The sequence below is a fragment of the Micromys minutus genome (assembly GCF_963924665.1).
Source record: "Micromys minutus genome assembly, chromosome: 1".
NCBI classification, from domain to species: Eukaryota; Metazoa; Chordata; class Mammalia; order Rodentia; family Muridae; genus Micromys; species Micromys minutus.
Window position 1 is genome coordinate 217,434,281 of NC_137969.1, and position 19,468 is coordinate 217,453,748.

Sequence of the window (19,468 nt, forward strand, 5' to 3'; positions counted from 1 at the left end):
GGCAAAGAAGCAAGAAGAGCAGGAGACTCTGTAGATTCTAGGCCTGTCCTGTGTTTGAGAGATCATTTTTATGTGCTTCATCATGATTTATCTGCATCACTCAACTTAGTTTTCTCTTTTACAATGCAAAGAACAGAAGCTAAGATCCCTTGGTTAAGACAAGTGATCTGTCACTAAGTCATAACCCAGAACCTTATACTGTCATTTTTATGACAAAGAATGAGTCTCATATTATAGATGAGAATCTAAGACTCATCTGTGACTTTTGAGGTTATATTCATGTGCAAAGCCCCATATATAATCAGTAGTAGATTGCAGGTTTAGAACCACCCAGTAGGATTCGGGCCCATTCACTTGTAGCCATTTTCTTTTCTCAGTAGAATAGATTCTAACATCTGTCCCAGTTCCAGGGAATGTGGACTTTCCTACAGAACTATACACTGTATGGTTATGTATTTTAAAGCGAGTATGCTAAAAAGGCAAGAGTGTACCATCTTCTTTCTTTTGTCCTTTATGGAAAAAAGTAAGCATATGTCTATTATTGCTTAAAAATATGCTGGAGATTTATAGACTTTATAACTAAACTCAGAGCAAGAAATCTTTCTTTTAGATGAATTTTATTTATAGATAACTGTAGTTGTAGCCCAGACGGATCTTCAATTTGCTATCAGGCCCAGGATAGATAACCTTGGCCTTCTGATGTTGTTGCTTCCCCCTCACAAGTGCTGAGATTCCCACACCCAGGTGCAAGAAATGTGATGAGGTTTCTTCCTCTGAAGAGCTTCCTAGGATGCTGTGACATACTATCTTCCGGACATGATCATGGCGCTCCCAGACTCACCGCAGCTATGGCCGCCTGTATGGGGTCTGCACAAGTGGAAACGATGACCTCAGTTAACATTCTACATATACCACTCACTAATGGACTCAGATTAAGTGGGAAGTGGAGAAATGATAATAAAGATAGAAAAAAGAATGTTTTAGGAGTGTTCAGGGAGGTAGGAGAGAGGCTTAAGGGATAGTTATGATCAAGATACTATGTGTCCAAGTACAAAAGTGTCCAAGAATAAGTAAAAGATACTCTAATAAAAAGAACTTTCCAGATATTGTTAGCATATGAAAATATTTGTGCATAAGTACCAGGGTTGGTGGACTCCTTGATCTAGAGATGAGGACGAGGAGAATTCAAGGTCCGAGTTCTAACAATGACCTTGGTTACACAGGCCTAATTTGTGTCATCATCAGAAAGATAACAGGCACTAGAGGCTGGTTAACAATCTTCAAATTCCCCTCCCATTTTTTCCCAGTGACAGACTTCTCTCAGTTGAGTCCTACCTCCCAAAGATTTCACAGCCTCCTAAAATCAGCCCAACAGCCAGGAAACAAGCAACAGGAGCCTGTGGAAGACAGCTCAGAGTCAAAGCTTACTGAGTATGTCAGCCTGTTTCCACAGAAGACAGTTTGGTTCAAATCTCAGAAACGCTGTCTTTAATTTAATTTTCTTTGCCCATTACAAGAAACAGGTGTCTCTTAAGCATTCCTTTTCTTATTTGTCCCTTAAAGTTTCCGGTTTTCCATAGTAAGGGCTTGAAGGTTTTAAACCCATGAAGGAAAGGTAAGAGAAGACAGCTTGAGTGGAAAGCAGACATGCAGGTCCCAGTTGATGGTCTGGGACACCCGGTGGGTTATAGCGATTCATCAACCCAGATGCGCTTGAGCAGATGCTATGAACATTTAGCCCCTCCCTGTCGCCCATCTCCCCCACCAGCGAGGAACAGAAGGCTATACCCCATGGATGTCCCGGGTTTCAGGAAAAGAGTGTCTCCTCAGGCTCCTGTCAAGAGCCTAACAGACCACCATATCCAAGGGGGCATGTAGCTCTTGGCTCCTGGGGCGGGCGGGGGACTTCTCACCCACAACAAAGAGCTGCTCTAACGCGTTGGCCGCTACTGAGGAGCCCAGGGTACTGGGGAAGGTGCATAGCTCCAGGGACAGACTTGTGGAGACGGAGGCTGGCCTTGCCAACTTCTTGTTGACAAAACCCTGGTCGGGGGTCCAGGAGCGCAAGGACATCTTGTTTGTGGATACTGTCAGCACCAGGCCGAAGTGAGAGAAGCACTGTTGCCAGGGGCAACGACGCGCTGCTGTCTCCAAGTGTCCCTATGTGGCCCCCGTCTGAGGTGGGGACCTCCTTTGGCTCTCCAACTTTACTCCCTAAGCCTAAGTGGTCCTGTTCGGATTCAGCAGCTGTTTCGTATTGCGACCTTTCTTACAGACTGCTTTTAGAAATCACAAGGACCACGTCTGAAGGCCCCTGGCCTTCTAGAGACAGTCTTAATTATATCCACGTCCAGAGGAGGAAACAGGTTTCAGAGACGAGGGGAATTTCCAAGATCACAGGAAGGCAGCAGTGAATCTGAAGAGTCCACTGAATCATTGCACTATGTCTTTACCCTCCTCTATTCTGTTCCTGAGCACATTTGCATTTTTATCCTTATATGAGCTACTTGATGACCTGCATGACTAATTTATTTCCTGCATCTCCAGTATCAGTCTCAGTGTTGAGTGTGAAGATCAATTCTGACTATCTAGAGACAATCAAGGCAATTGAACCCCCCCCCCATACCTAAGTTTTCTTTGCAGGCGATAAATCTGAAGTTGTGCTGATTGTATTATCACGAGCGTCTATCTATCCAATGCTTATTATGTTTCCCCCCTGTTCTGAATCTCCCTCCAGAGACTAACCACTGCAGTCTTTTGAGGTGGATATCTCTGCCCACTTTCCTGGGAGCACCCTGAGCCTGCCATAAGCCATCATGCTGCAGTGCCTGAAAGAGGCCTCAGCACTTCAACAGTTGAAACATCTCCAGAATCCAGGCTTTGGGCACTGTCTTAGGTCCTTTCTTTTTTGCAGGATTTGGCCCAATCATATCAGATCTGCTTCTCTGTGATCTCTGCTTGACTGTTATAAGGAGCCTGGAAGGGCCATTCCTCAAACTCTCTTGTGGATAAGTTCTGGGTATGTCCACCCAACAGGAGCCACCAGAAAGAGATGAGAAGGTGAAGAAAAAGCTACTCTGCTCCTGTCCAGAGGAGGACTCATTTCTGCCACAGTGGACCTCAGGTCATTAGGTTTGGAACCTGAGAGTTGGCAGGAGAAGGTTCCAGAACTCTACAGTTTGCAGATGCTCAGGACAAAATATGGGTGTGTGGGTACCATGCATGGTTGTAGTGATTTTCGGACATTTTCTACTTGGCTTCTATTACCTTTGTAGCACATTCTCTTTGTGAATCTCCTCTCTGGAATTACACACTTTGAACCATTCTAATCCAGCCTTCACATTTGTCTTTCTCTTCCATCCATTAATGTCACTGTTCTTCATTGCCTACAAATACAGGGTAATCCCCAAGGGATTATCAGTTTCTTCCACACCTATTGAAATTGTTATGGGTTTTCTGTTTTTTAAACATCTATTTCTCTTCTCTGTAGCATTTTATTCTCTCTGAACATGTTCAGTATCTTCCTTCCTTATCGTTCTTTTTTTAAAAAAATGAAATTAGCTTCACTCTTAAATTTTGAACTAGAAATCTAGACAAACAACATGAAGGAACACTTCATAAAAGATAAAACAGCCACAGAAACACATCCAAGAGGATTTTTCCCACATTAGCATTCAAATAAAAAGTGCACTAGTTTTTACATTGTATTATCGAGGCTCAGAAGATTTAAGTGTTAGCACTGAGAATGTAAATTTCTATGCCTTATCTGGAGAACAACTTAGTACATGCATGAGAATTTAACATATAGTAATATATCACAGAATAGTTCTCTCTCTCTCTCTCTCTCTCTCTCTCTCTCTCTCTCTCTCTCTCTGTGTGTGTGTGTGTGTGTGTGTGTGTGCATGTGTGCAATTGTAAATGCTTCCCTATGGTGACCAAAGGTCAATGTTGGGTGTTTTTCTCAGTAGGGTAGGGTCCCGGTATCCTTTTTAAAGGCATACCCTAGTGTCCAAACTTCCTTTTGATGAGCTTACCTGTTAAAGGTTCTGCCATTTCCCCAGAGCATCACTGGCTGATGATCAAGAGTTCAAAATGTGGCATTTTAGATACAGTTTGTAGCACCTTAGACCCTCTCTTATCACAAGCTAGGCAGTAATAAAGATACATGGGCTGTAGATCATGTGAATACAGAAAAGGAACTTTTGGTATTCTGAAGTTGTAAAAGAAATACTTGTACAACTAAAGGAGATCAAAGGAATATAGATTGGAAAGGAAGAAGTCAAAGTATTGCTATTCTTGAATGATATAATAGTATACATAAGTGATCCACAAAACTCTACCTGAGAACTCCTACAGATGATAAACACACTCTGCAAAGTGGCTGGATACAAAATTAACTTTAAAAAAAATCAGTAGTCCTCTGAGAAGGTCTGTAAATGCTTGGGCTAGGGAGTGGCACTTTAGGAGGTGTAGTCTTATTGGAGTAGCTGTGTCACTGTGGATGTGGACATTAACACCCTGTTCCTAGCTGCCTGGAAGTATGTTTTCTCCTAGCAACCTGCAGATGAAAGTATAGACCTCTCAGCTCCTCCTGCACCATTGCTGCCTGTGGAGAGCCATTTTGGCACCTCTGAACAGTTGATGGCAGAGTAATATTAATATTGTCCCAGGACGTTTTGGGGCTGGCCAAGGCAGGAAGGAATCTGGCCTCTGCTATGCCCTGTAAGGGCTATTATCGAGCACATCTGCATCTGTAGCCCTAGGCAGGTTCTAAGAATTATGACTTTAAGGAAGTGCATTTACATCTGTAGCATGGGGCAGGGCCTTTTAGAATGCAGCATAGGGAAGTACATTCGTATTTGATGCTCCAGGCAGTATCCTTAGAAATGCAGCGTAGGGCAGGTGAATTTTGGAATGTAAGCACTGCAGTATCCATTTTTGTCTCTGATCTTTTCACCTGACCTCCGAGATTGTTAACTCATTTGATCCCTGAACAGTTGTTACCATTTTTGCATGTAATTAAAACGGTTTTAAAAGAGGACAAATCAAAAAAGCTTCGCTTCGGCCACAAGGCTTCAGCAATGAGACTTAGGCCTCAAGTCTGGCCAAAGTCATATTGCAGCTTTAACTAACTTGTCTTTTTCTTTCAATCCTTGCTCCGGTTCCAGGTGGACCTCTTGAGAGTTCAAGCTTGTGTCTGACACCTGCTTGGATGCTGCCATGCTCCTACCTTGATGATGCTGAACTAAATCTCCGAAGTGGTAAGCCAGCTCCAATTATAGGTTATTTTTATAAGAGTTGCTTTGGTCATGGTGTCTGTTCACAGTAGTAAAACCTTAATTAAGACACCCTCCTTTATACAAATGAAATATGGAATGCAAAGAAATTAGGGAAACAATACCCTTTACAATAACCACAAATAATAAAAATATCTTGTTATGATCCTAACCAAACAAGTGAAAGGCCTGTATAACAAGAACTTCAAGTCTCTGATGAAAGAAATTAAAAAAGATATCAAAAGATTGAAAGATCTTCCATGCTCACAGATTGGTATGATTAACATAGTAAAAATGACCATATTGCCAAAAGAAATATACAAATTTTATGTAATTCCTGTCAAAATTACAACACAATTCTTTAAAGACCTTGAAAGAACAATTTTCAACCTTATATGGAAAAACAAAAGACCCAGGATAGCTGGAACAATTCTGAAAAATAAAAAAAAACTTCTGTGGGACTCATCATCCCTGACCTCAAGCTGTATTACAGAGCAATAGTGATAAAAACTGCATGGTGCTGTTATAGGGACAGACAGGTTGATTAATGGAACCAAATTGAAGACCATGAAATAAACTCACATCCCTATGAACTCTTGGTTTTTGACAAAAAAGCCAAAACCATACAATGTAAAAAAAAGAAAGCATCTTCAAAAATGGTGCTTGGTCTAATTGGATGTCTGCATGCAGAAGAATGCAAGTAGAGCCATATTTATCATCCGGCACAAAACTCAAGTCTAAGTGTACAAAAGAACTCAAATTAAAACCAGATACAATAAGTTTAATAAAATATAAACTGGGGAATAGCTTTGAACTAATTGGTACAGGAGGAAATTTCCTGAACAGAACACTAGTGGCTCAGGCTCTAAGAGCACAATAAATAACAAATGGGAGTTCATGAAACCATAAAGCTTCTGAAGGGCAAAGGATACCATCAATAGGATACTGCAGCCTACAAATTGAGAAAGGATCTTCACCAACCCTACATCAACAGAGGGATAATATCCAAAATTTATTAGGAACTCAAGAAGTTAGAGACCAACAATTCAAATGTTTTGTGGGGTTCAGAGCTAAACAGAGAATTTTTGACAGAGGAATCTTGAATGGCCAAGAAAAACTTAAAGAAAGATATAGTACCCTTAGTCATCATGGAAATGCAAATTAAAATGACCCCGAACTTTCATTTTACACCTATCAGAATGGCTAAGCTCAAATTCTCAAGTAAGCGCATGCTTTCAAAGATGTGGAACAAAGGGGACACTTCTCCTTTGCTGGTGGGAGTGTAAACTTGCATATCCATGCTAAAAATCAATTTGGTGACTTCTCAGGAAACTGAGAATAGTTCTACCTCAAGACCCAGTGTTCTTGCATAGACCTGGCACCTCTAAGCCAAGTCAAAGATTCTTGGATATTTCTAAACTATAGATTAGCTCAAGCCAAGGTTCCACTCTTGGTAGATGCACCAACATCTCACATATACACAATGACTGCCTGCTTCAGTCCTTTGGGTTGTTTCTCGGGATTCACAATGACTCAGTGCCAGACTGAGCTCAGGTCTATATGGGAAGATAAACTTGTAGCAAACCAAATCTCGGTCATTCTCACCCCAAGCTCTGCAAGTCTGGCATGATTCTCTATTGTAATCAGTGTTCACCTAATACAGTCTTTTATTTTTCTGTTCTATCATCTTCACAGTCACTGATGGCTGCTGCAGCCCCAGATATTCTTGTACAAAGCATGGGAAACAGAAAATTCTCAAGTGTGAAAGTTTCACACCCTTTTCTTCAGGGAAGAAGATATATCCAGCATCTTACATGTTTTCTAGTCTTGGTGGCCAGAATGGAATCACAAGGCTACCAAGGAAAGGACATTAGAACAGAGCATCTGCACTGTCATCTCTGGGGATGTGCAGGAAATAAGAGGTTTGAAGCAAGCTGGGGGCTGGAGGATCTCTACATAATGTCAACCAAATTCATGTTTAACCTCAAAATCTCTAAGCTAGCTGGCTGGCTCTATCTTTCCCTCAGGACTGAGAATAGATCATCAACAAATTTCTCAGATTGAATAGAAAGAGAGTTTGTGTCTAACTGTATTTCCAAATTTAAGCCATCAAGGTGGCTTCATGCCCTGCAGGTCTGCTTAAAGTTTGTACATAGAAAATCTACATTCCCAAATTTTCTAGGAGCTTCCAGGGTGCTTTGATTGATTTGACATGAAACCAGAAGGAAGAACTATTTGGGGGAAGGAGATCAACGAGAGTTGGGGCAGATGGCATGGGGACTGTCACAGGTTAGATCAGAGTAGAGCCACACAGACATACCAAAATGCCATAAGGAAAAACATATTCTTGTTATTAAAACAAGTCCATGAAAAAGTATCATTCTTCAGTTCTCAGTTACAGCAACTCTAGCAAGTGGTTATTTATGACAAAATAGCAGAGAAAACATGTGCCCTACATGATACAGATTTTAAACGTTGAAGCAGACAGATGGAAGAACCCTGGTGGAGGGATAAATGCCAAGGGAGGAAAACCAGGGACCTCTAAGGAAAAACAGGTTGTGTTGTCAGCATTCATAACAATGCTCAGTGACTCCCTTCAATTTTCCTATTTCTTTTCAGTGACCAATGGGTTTGGACACTGTTGACAACACCAGTGCTCATGGTTTTAAGTAATTTGCCTCTTTGTCCTCATCATGTTTAAAGTGGAAATTGTATTCCGGGATGGTGAACATTAAGCAGAATAAAAATGTTCTAACCACAGAATGGTTGCTAAGGATTCCCCACTGAAGTGTTTCCCACTTTCTCTCTGTTAGTGGAATGTAAGCCGTCTTTCTGAAACACCAATGCCGCTGTGCCTCCTCTACGCCTTGGTTTATTTGTCAGAAGCCATCGAGGAGAGGCAGAAACCCACAAGTGCACTTTCCTGGAGAAGGTCTTTTGTTTGCATGACTATGGTGGATAAAATCTGAATTGCAAAGCTTTCAGAAATCTCAGGATTGATTCTTACTGTTGATATACCTTTCCTGTCATTATTAAATTAGTCTAATAATTCCTGGGGCATTAGCCCACTCCATTGGACAAATCAACAAAGATGCACTCTATTGAAGTAATATTATGTAGACAAATTGATTACAATAATGCCCAGTGATTATATAGAATTCCTAAATTTATACAGGTAATTTTGGAAATTTATACAGCTCTTTATGGAAAAAGCTGAAATTAGGGCTCTGTAAACTTCATGTGTCATGGGCACTAGGATAGAAAGCAGGCTTGAAACAGATTTATGATCAGGAAAAACATTCCTTCTAGGCTGTCTGTGAAACCATTATCTGATAACTAAAGGTCATAAGCTTGGAATAAAAAATTTATTGTAGGTACAAGGGCAACAGATAAAATATTGACTATATAAAACTTCAAAACTAATGAGACACTAGGCAGATGATCTGCCTCCTGACAAAGCCATGCTAATTTATGATATAAGAATTGTTGTCTTAAACTTTTAATGAACCTGTGGAGCTAGTGATAGATAATAAATGTCTAATTGGATAACTAGTCTTAATGGAAAAACAAATGTAAACATTTTTGCTGGAACTTCTTATTCAATTTGTAACTAAAATTTATGTTTTGAACTTGTCAAGAACTTCTAAAAAAAATGGATCACATGGACTACCATGTGACCATGCATCCTGAGAAAATATAGGAACCAAGAACGACAACAATAGATGGATAGGTTTTTTCTTAACACAAGGTTTCTCTCATTCTCTCCTCCCCCCCTTTTTTTTCTCTCAGAAGTAAAGATCTGAACCTCTTTTAAAAGTGAGTGCTTCTTTCTGGGAGTTATCTTTAGCTGAGACTTTCTCTAGCTGTAGAGAAGCAGTGAAGTATCTGTAGGAAAAGAAAGGAACAGTCTTTACTTAATCCCCCACTGTTAAATCACAGGTTTTAATCACCCAAACCAGCAGGTTTTCAGCCACAGAATAAGCAAGTGAGTGTTAAGTCTCTGGGAAGCCATCAGCTTCTAGTATCCAAACAGTTAGAGAGTTAAAAGGTCAGAGATCATAGGTCTTTTTGGCTGTGGTCCAACCCTGTGTCCCACTGCAGACTCATGTTTTCCCCGAGCCAGAGCAGGCTTCCTCTGGTAGTTATTTAAACTTTAGCAAATGTTATGTGAGCCAGCAGTTGCAATAACAAAGATAGAAAAATTGTTTTATGTCCGTGCCATTTCTCCCAGATGGTGGTAGTGACTGCCTGCACAGCTCTGAGACAGAATTTCAGGACAGAATGACAGTATCAGACAAAGGCATGGCCGCACATGAGCCACCACCAGACTGATTGGTTTAGACACTCAATTTGTGTCTGCAAGGCTGGATATTGTGTCTGAGACAGAACATATATGACAATAAAAGACCTACGGAAAGAACTAGGGATGGGTCAGACCTGAAGAAGGTCAGACGAGAGTGCAGAATCAGGAAGAGAAAAAATATGAGAAAGGAATGAGATGAGGGTGGGACCTGGAGATATCAACTCTATCTGCCCCTGGAGGTCCCTCTTTCCTAGAGACCTGCCCATTCTGGAAACTGAGGGCTGAACAATTTGACCTTCCCTAAAAGTTCACTTCTCACACAGTCATGGTGTGTTGGGTTTTTACTGTACACAAAATATTCTAACTAGTCCTTTGAGTAAATACATGGGTAAGATTCCTGTTGTTGAGAAAATGGCCATGATGTGAGGAAAAGGGCTTTTCAACCACCATACTTCCCTATAAGCAGGTGAGAGCCATACAAACGCTCATGCATGCAGGAATTCACAGTCTCAACAACAACAAAATTAGTGACCTCTATGACCTCATCATAGCCCTGTATGTAATTTTAAAAAAGATAATTTTTTAAATTTACATTTAAATTTATCATGTGTCTAGTGAGAAGCAAAGCAGGATTCCAGCCAGAGCTGTGTGAGGGTCACTTTAAACTTACTGGGAAGGGTCTTCCTTGAGTTCAAACCAAGAAGGTAGGTTTTAGGCTGCAGGCAGAGCTTCCCTGTCTGCAGCCAGGGACCGAGGAAGTTGCTCCCTGCCAGCATCTGCTCATTAGGATAGAGTGTTGGTTGGAGGGATTAGCACCTTTGTCAAGTGAGCATTTGCAGACTAATCAGAAAGTAAACTGGGACAGAAACAGCCAGTGCTGCAGTTAGCCATCTGAGATCCCTCGCAGATCAGGAGCCACCCTCATTTAGAAAGGTAGTAAGTAGTATTTTAAACATGTCTCTATCAGTTTCACAGATGTTTCTAACACTCAGACTCTTTATAAGGAGTCTCATTTTTAAAAAAGTCATTTCCACTTAATACTTATTCTTAAAATGGGTACCAGATTAGATTATTCATATGAAGGTGATGCGGTAGTTAGGAACTTGAAGGGACACAGGATGACCTTCGTGTGGATGCAGTTGACTGCGTCTGGAAACACAAACAAGCCACGGCAGCTCTGCCTCTCACTCCTTCCACACCCTTTCAAGAGCCTTCCCTGCTCCTTGCTCAGTCATGGCTGCCATGGCTGCCTCTGCCCAGGAGCCTAGTCTGCTCTAATGAAACCTGTGCCTCCTCTTCTCTTCCTCTCACCAAATGCCATCATTTGCATGCCTCTTAACTTCCAGGGGTTGGCTGGCAGATGTTTGGTCTCTGGTAAAAAACAAAGTGGTAAATGGTTAAAAAGCTGAGCCTCTGGCAAGTTGGCCAGACGGGTCCCTCCCTTCCTTCTGGCTTCCTGGTAATGAGGCTTTTCTCCTATGCTCATACCATGGTAAGAACATGGCTATGATGTATAGAGCCAAGAACACCCTCGGCAAGACTGAAGCTGTGCTGTGTGGACTCTGGGCCTCCAAAAATGACCATATAGGTTTCACTATAGATGGAGAAACCAAGATATCCCAGGACAAGACCAAATGTGCACAATATTTTTCCACAAACCCATCCCTACAAATGATAATAGATAGAAAACTCCAACACAAGGAGGGAAACTACACCCTAGGAAAAGAAAAAAAAATAATCCTCTTGCAACAAAATCAAAAGAAGAAAACACACAAATATAATTCTACGTATAACAACAAAAATAACAGGAAACAACAATCACTATTCCTTAATATCTCTTAACACTAATAGAACAGAAACTGTTGAAGAGTTTAGAACACATAGGCACAGGGGAAATTTTCCTGAACAGAACACCAATGGGTTATGATCAAGAATCAACCAATGGGACCTTATGAAATTGTAAAGCTTCTGTAAGGCAAAGAACACTGTCAAAATGACAAAATGGCAACCAACAGATTGGGAAAAGATCTTTACCAATTCTTACATGTGATAGAGGGCTAGTATCAATTATATCCAAAGAACTCAAGAAGTTAGACTCTAGAGAATCAAATAATCCTATTAAAAATGGGGTACAGAAATAAACAAAGAATTCTCAACTGAAGAATATTGAATGGCTGAGAAGCACATACAGAAGTGATCAACATTTCTAGCCATCAGGGAAATACAAATCAAAACAACCCTAAGATTCCACCTCACACCAGTCAGAATACCTAATATCAAAAACTCAAGTGTCAGCAGATGCTGGTGAGGATGTGGAGAAAAAGAAACAATCTTCTACTGTTGGTAGGTTTGTAAGCTGGTACAACCACTCTGGAAATCAGCCTGGCAGTTCCTCAGAAAACTGGACATAGTACTATCTGAGTATCCAGCTATACTACTCCTGGACATGTACCCAAGAGAAGCTATAACATCTTACAAGGAAACTTATTCCACTATATTCATAACAGCCTTATTTATAATAGCCAGAAGCTGGAAAGAACCCAGCTATCCATCAACAGAGGAACGGATATAGAAAGTGTGGTAAATTTACACAATAGAGTACTACTCAGCTATTAAAAACAACCACTTAATGGAATTCCTAAGCAAATGGATGGATCATGAAGCTATCATCCTGAGTGAGATAACCAAGTCACAAAGGAACACTCATGGTATATACTCACTTATAAGCAGATACTAGCCCAAAAGGCTCATAATATCCAAGAAACAATTCACAGAAATTATGAAGCTCAAAGAGAAGGAAGGGCAGAAGATGGATGTTTCAGTTCTTTTTAGAAGGGAGAACAAAACTCTAATGATAGGACATAATGAACAAATAGAGGAGCAGGGATTGGAGCAAAGACCATCCAGAGACTGTCTCACCTGGGGATCCATCCCACATGCAGCCACTAAACCCTTACACTATTGCTGATACCAAGTAGTGTTTACTGGGAGGAATCTGATCTGGATGCCTTCTCAGAGGCTCTGCCAGAGCCATACTGATACAGAGGAGGATGCTTTCAGCTAACCATCAGACTGAACATGGGGACCCCAATGAAGGGGCTAGAGAAAAAAACTAAAGGAGGTGAAAGGGTCTGTAACCCCATGGGAAGAACAAAATTTCAACTAACCAAACCCACCACAGCTCCTAGGATCTAAAACACCAACCAATGAGTTCAAATGGAGAGATCCATGGTTCCAGTTGCATATGCAGCAGAGGATGGCATTCTCTGGCATCAATGGGAGGAGAGGCCTTTGGTCCAGCAAAGGCTCATATTCCCATTGTAGGGGAATGCCAAGGTGATGAGGGGAAGAGAGGGTGGCTGGAAAAGGGAGCAACTTTATGGAGGCAATGGTAGTGGGAGGGATTGGGGGGAAGGGGATATCATCTGAAATATAAATACAGAGAATATCCAATAAAAAATAAAGGAAAGAAACACTAATTATGCAAAAGCTGTCATTCTGCTGATCTTTATGAGACACCCCCAATAGACTTTTTGGGATCATCTTAAACTGTGTATAAGATGTGAGTCCATGACCTTTTATTCCAAGATTATTATTCCATTAGCATTTGCAAAAAAGGGTAACTCTTAGCCAGCCTGTTTTTCAGTTCTGAGTATCTCAGCTCTGTGGGGTAATGAGCTGAGACTAATGAGTGATGTCACCATGTTTTCCTTCTCTGTCTCCTTTTCCTGGCACAGTGTAGATGCATGTTCTAGATCGGGGGACTGTGCATGTAAAATTAAGCCATTACATAAAACTCCTTAAGATTTGTGCCTTTTCTCCTGTCCCTGTTCACAGCAGGATTGTTATGTAACACACTCATCCCTCCTAGCTGGGGAGGTCCAGTGGGGAAAGTGCTTGGGAAAATTCCTGCAGCTAAACTCGGAGACTCGCTGACACTCTTCCTGTAAGGATCCCCTAATGGCTCAGCTTTGTTCCTGGGTTCCCACTGACAGCAATCGAAGAATCTTGCTGGGGAAACATGGTTCTGAAGATGCAGAGACTGTAGCAGACTGGAGGGAAGGCTTCGTGTACAGCCCAACTCACAAAACAGTCCTTGCTTTGGCTTCCACCGCTGAGCAAACATTGAGATGCAGTTTTCGCATCTGGGAAGTAATATAGACCCTTTAATCTTGCAGGATTTTGAAATTTTAGTTAGAGATGTTTATGGGACGCTCACTCTATGCTGTGCCTGGCTGGAAGTGACTGTATTGTTCCTACAAGTTTTCACTCCGATAGCCTTAAAATAACATTCCTGACTAAGAAAGTGTGCTGCTTGGCTGATAATTTAGATGTATCATGTATAACGCCCAATTTAAAGATTAAAGAATAAACAGAGACCTTTTGATTAAAATACACACACACACACACACACACACACATACACACACACATGCACACACACACGCACACACACACACGCACACACACACACACAGTTAAGAGAGGCCTGGAGAAAATACTTGATCTAGTATGTTCTACCCAGTCACAGGTAAAGATCCTGCTTAAGTTGGGAACTCAGATAGCCTACCATATGTGCATATCCCATAGGGTGCACAGTGGCATCCTTGGAGAGCTACATAGTCTGCCGGGGACATATTTTGTGCCCTCACATACACTGGCTGTTCTTTCCTAACCAGGGAAATGAGAAAAGCACAAGCCATATTACAAAGAACAGGAAGGAAGACAAGATAAATTTGCCCTGGGGATATTATCCTGCGGCAATTCTCCAGTAACTTTCTGGCACTTGGGGGCGGGTAATGATGGGATGCACACTGCGGAGTTTCTAGGAAGTTCGATGGATGCCACCTGAGAAAATAACTGCTCAGCCTGCCTCATATGGCTTCAATATAGAGCAGTGGTCCCCAACCTTCCTACTGCAACAACGCTTTACTACAGTTCCCCATGTTATGATGACACCCCAACCATAAAATTATTTTCATTGCTACTTTGTAACTATAATTTTGCTATTGTTATGAACCATAATGTAAACAATTGTATTTTCTGATGGGCTTAGGTGACCGCTGTAGAAAGGGTCTACTCCCAAAGAGTTCCTACCTGCCCACTGGGTCTCCACACTATTTCCACTTTGCCCACTATCACATTAGCCAATGATCCCTATATAGGACATGTGACATGACCAAAGTCCTATCAAATCTTATATTCATTTCTGTGAGCCCGATCTTTCCTCTCAGGCAACTTCTCCACCACTATCACCAAATGGGATGCCTAATGAGATCCTCTCAATGAGGTGGGAAACGAATTCCAGACTAACTGGAAAAATGAAATCCTGTGACCAGTGATACTGATGGTCAGTACAAAAAGACCAAATCCTTTGATTGGTGAATATGTTCTGTTTTCCCTCCTTCGGGTGTTGGAGATTGAAGCCAGGTCCTCACACGGGGAAACATATGTTCTGTGACTGAATTATATAAGTTTAGCCTAAGAAATCATCTTCTGTATTATAAAACATTAAGAACATAATCAGGCACCAGTTTAGGCCTATTATCTTCCTTGCCCAGTCCAGTTCTTCTGAACACTCCAGCTAGAAAATGGTGTATTTTCTTATCCCCAGCCTTCTAAAGCTCTGGGGTGAGGAGGAGGACGGTGAATTGCCTTGGGTGTGAAATACAGGCAGGCAGCCATTCTCAAGGGAAAGTTGGGTCTTGAAACTTTACATCAAATCCATCACCAACTTCTGTCCAACCATCCTCTGCATTATCCCTTAGGTAAACCCCTACCCATGTGGGTGGTGGACATGTTAGCCAAGAGAAAGGTGAATGCTGAATGCCTCCTTTCCTTTGTCATCATGGCTCCACTGGTACCTGTTTGTGTTAGAATCCTGTTGCAGTGACCTCCTATATCAGTCTCCAGTGCTGGGCATCACCATTGTGTTTATGTGACCCAGAGTTAGAGCCTAAAGCCTCAAATCCTCCATTACTGCCAGTGGAAGAATCTACTTGGAACTGCCATTCCTATAAGCCCCACCCATCCAGCTTGCCTGACTGCTGAACGTTTTCTACATATGCCATATTCTTCCTTGTCTTGGTTCTTTTTGTATGTTCTTTCTTAATCCTGGTGAAGCTCAGAACCCAGCCACCCAATTCAGCTGCCCTGAGCATCTTTCTCTGGGCTGGAGCTTGAAAGGAAGCTCTGGTTCTATGGTATCCTTTGTCATGTTAATGCTTGCACATAAGCACTGTCCTTCTTCCTCCAAATGAGAGGAAGCTTCATGGCTGTTTCCATGATGTCAAGATGTTCCTTGCTGTTTTTATCTACTTTGCTAAGTAAATAAGTAATCAGACCCAATCATAATGCCTGAGGGAAGATGTTTTATAATGTCTTCTCCCATTGACAGTCATTTCAACCACTGCTTTCCCATCTCTTTCTCTTTGACTTGAGAGTCTCTCCATGAAACAGAATGGTTAAAGGGAGGACTGAGGATGAAGCAGAGGAGAGCACTTGCCTAGCATGCATGGGCTGTGCTTCCCAGTACCACATAAACCAGCCTCGGTGACACTCAACTGAACTCCAAGTACTTGGAAGGGAGAGGCCAAAAGATCAGGAGTTCAAACTCATCTTTGGCTACAGAATAGCGTGAGACTAGCCTGGACTACATGGAACCCTGTCCCCAACCCCTCAAAATTACAAGTGAAGTTTTTTACAAGAGGCTAGTCACTGAAAAATTTAGCATGGTGGGTACAGAAACTGTGGACTTCGACCCAGTGCCCTATTTATTCCGTTCTGTACACAGCAGGGTCTCAAAGGGCACTTGACAACAGGATGAGTTCATGACCTCTGCAATGGTTTTATGCCAGTGTCATGCTTTACAAGATGATGAATGTTTATGTAGTCATTCACACTGCTTTCAGGCTTTTAGAAACTTCAAAATATCCACTCTGACCCATCAGAGTACAATATGAATAGCACTTCTATGGTGATTTCTAATATCAGCACAGTGAAGCTGTAACCCAAGCTGGGGCTGGTCCCAGAGATTCTGGAGATGGGAGCAAGTTGAACACCTGACTTGAGTCCTCCTGGCTCCTCCTCAAGTGACTTCCTCTTTATGACTTTTCCAATTCTTTCATTTCCCAATAAGATGATGAAAGACAGGGAGAAATGTCTACATTTAGTCACATTTATTGATGCATTCAGTATCAAGTACATAAGTGCAAATATCCAGAGTCTGCGATTGAGTCCATGAGGAACTACAGAAGAATACAAACTGTGATGGAGTCAACATGCAGGCACTTGTAGTCCCCGTACATGTAAACCAGCCCAGGCATCCCATACAATAAAAGTACTGTGCGTTTTATTTTGGATTTATTCTTTAATTCAATCATTCCAAGTTATACAAAAATGGATCACCATATATACGGTCAACTGTTTTATATGAATTTTTATGTTCTGCGGGGAGGGGATGCTAAAACATTGGCCTACAATTCTATATAGTGTTGTTAGAGATGAATCCAACCAGCAACCCAAGGACATGATAAGCGATCCACTATGTGTCAGCGCACTCGGCAAGAAAGGCCTAGCCACAGGGACGGGCAGAAGCTACAGAAGCGTCGCAGAGAGGACATCAAGGGAGGAAGGAGAGCGGGAGCTCTCACCATCATGCACTTTTTTAAGCAACACAAAATTGAAAACCACATCTAACACACTCTATACTTTAGTGCTTGACACAGGGAGGGCGGGGGGGGGGGGGCTCAAATATCCTAAGAGTACAGGAAGAGCCTGAAAACATCTGTCTCAAAGTTTGCCTCTAAGATTATGGTACTGGGAAAGGAAAACAATCAATGCGCAGTAACAAGGAGGAAGAGAGCTGTTACCACTCCAGACACCCCCATTCATGTCCGGCTTCTCCTGGGGTAACCATCTACTCAGCGTGCCTCTTGGCGCCAGGGATTTTAGCCTGGATCCTGCAAAGGCAAAAAATCAAAGGGTTACATTACAAATGGTATCCGTGACATCGCTCCCTGCATTCACTCTGTGGCTTTCCTCTCTGAGCAGTTAAGTGGCAAGATTATTCTAGAAAACATAGTGCCCTGTGTGGGTCTCTAAAAACACTTATAAAGCAATGAAAAGGAACTGAACGTTGAACGGTGCCCCAAGACAAGAGAGCTGCATTCTCTAGCACAGCTCTTTCATAGGTGGGATGGCCAATTTACTTCTTTCACAGATATAGAGGTTGTGATAGTCACCACTGGTGAGTTCTGGGCACTCCAGAAAGAGGACAGGGGGGTGCAATGGCTACACCAGAAAGATGAAGATAAACTGAGGCGGGTCCTGGCAAAGGAATCTCTTTACCACATTGTCACAAAATACCTAGAAGAAGAACTAAGCCTGGGTCCTAGTTCCAGATACTGCTACTCATTCATTGAATGAGCCTTCCTCACAGCTTAGAATCTCATCTCTCTGCATGTGTGTCCCTGTGTGAGTGTATGTGTGTGTGTGTCTTTATGAGAATATCTGTGTGAGTGTGAGTATGTGTATGTGTGTCCGTGTGAGTGTATATGTGTGTCTGTGTGAGAATATGTGTGTGTATGTGTGTGTGTCTCTGTGAGAGTGTCTGTGTGAGTGTCTGTATGTGTGTGTGAGTATGTGTGTGTATGTGTATGTGTGTGTGTACCTGTACACAGTTATACATGTGAGTGGGGATCTCTGCATGTGAGTCAAGAGGCCAAGTTCTGGTGACGTCCTTCAGTTGCTTTCTACCTTGTCTTTTGAGACAGGATCTGTCACACAGCCTGTGATGTGCTGATTAGGCTGGGTTGGCCCAGGAATGGCCTGGCTTTGCCTCACCAGCACCGGAATTATAAATGCTCACTACCATGCCTGATTTATTTTACTGTGGTTCTTACGCTTGGGCAGCAAAGAATCTGCTGACTGAGCTCCCTCCCTAGAAAATTATCTTTAACATGTGGGTAGCCAGATATCGTCAAGGCTCCTAAAATTCTGTACTGCAGCCATTGTCCTGGTATATCCATTATTATTTTAAGATTCTAGAAAGTTTTTGTTTATTGATCTGAAGCCTCATGAGTTCAGTTTGCAGACTGAAATTGTAACCTCCCTCTGCACTAGGCAACCTTCAACATTGTAGACTTTAGAAGAACAAGGGACTTCCATGGAGTTTTCCTTCTCATGGAGATCAGAGAGAGTGCAATAGACAAGGGGACAGGATGTTCAGATGGCGACAAATAAAACAATACAAGATGGTGTGATAGGAAGTGAGGGGGCGTTGTGGGGAAGGGGGTGGAGCCCACTTTAGAAATAATGATCTAAGAAACAGATGCCCAAAACACCGGCAGGAGCCAGCCGTTAAAGATCTGGAGGCTTCAGGCAGAGAAAGCAGAGTACAGAGGCCTTGAAGGAGCTAGATGTTGAGGGGGCAGGTCTGAAGCAGGCAGTAACCCAATGGTGTTAGAACTTAGGGAGTATGGTAAAGGGTTTACATTCTAGTCTGGGTGATGGGAAGCCATTGATAAACCAGGAAAAGCCCTGATGCCACCTGATTCATATTCTTTAAAGAATTACTATGACCACAGTGTGGAAAATAAGGAGGGAGATGGGATAGAAACAGTCCTGGAGAAGGAACAAGGTAGAGAAGCAAGGTGCCAGATGGTGACAGCCAGGACCACGTGGTAGACATGGAACAGACCGGTGAATGGTCTTGAGTTGTCATCTCAGTTGGAGATGGGGCTGGAAAGCTCTGTTGATGGACTGAATGCTGCATGTTGATGGGCAGGACAAAGAGGGTAGATGGGGTAGACCTCATGGCCTAGGTAATGACATTTATCAAGATGGCAAGGATAGACAGCAACCGGGCTCTGAGATCCAAGAGCACGAT

General features: G+C 42.2%; 2 protein-coding genes across 3 annotated transcripts in view; both read right to left on the reverse strand.

Moving 5' to 3' along the window:
* Positions 1-2,073, reverse strand: part of CCDC175 (coiled-coil domain containing 175) — a gene marked incomplete at its 5' end in the record, with an annotated part of 82,578 nt that extends 80,505 nt beyond the window's left edge. Inside the window, one exon of the mRNA XM_080912827.1 lies at positions 1,914-2,073. Within this exon, the coding sequence (XP_080768953.1) occupies positions 1,914-2,073 (160 nt within the window). The remainder of the gene's footprint in view (positions 1-1,913) is intronic.
* A 14,722-nt stretch (positions 2,074-16,795) lies between these two features.
* The window catches only part of RTN1 (reticulon 1), a 205,745-nt gene continuing 203,072 nt past the window's right edge, over positions 16,796-19,468 (reverse strand). For both annotated transcript variants that reach the window (XM_080922846.1, XM_080922847.1), the window contains one exon: positions 16,796-17,540. In XM_080922846.1, the coding sequence (XP_080778972.1) occupies positions 17,498-17,540 (43 nt within the window). In that variant the 3' untranslated portion in view covers positions 16,796-17,497. The remainder of the gene's footprint in view (positions 17,541-19,468) is intronic.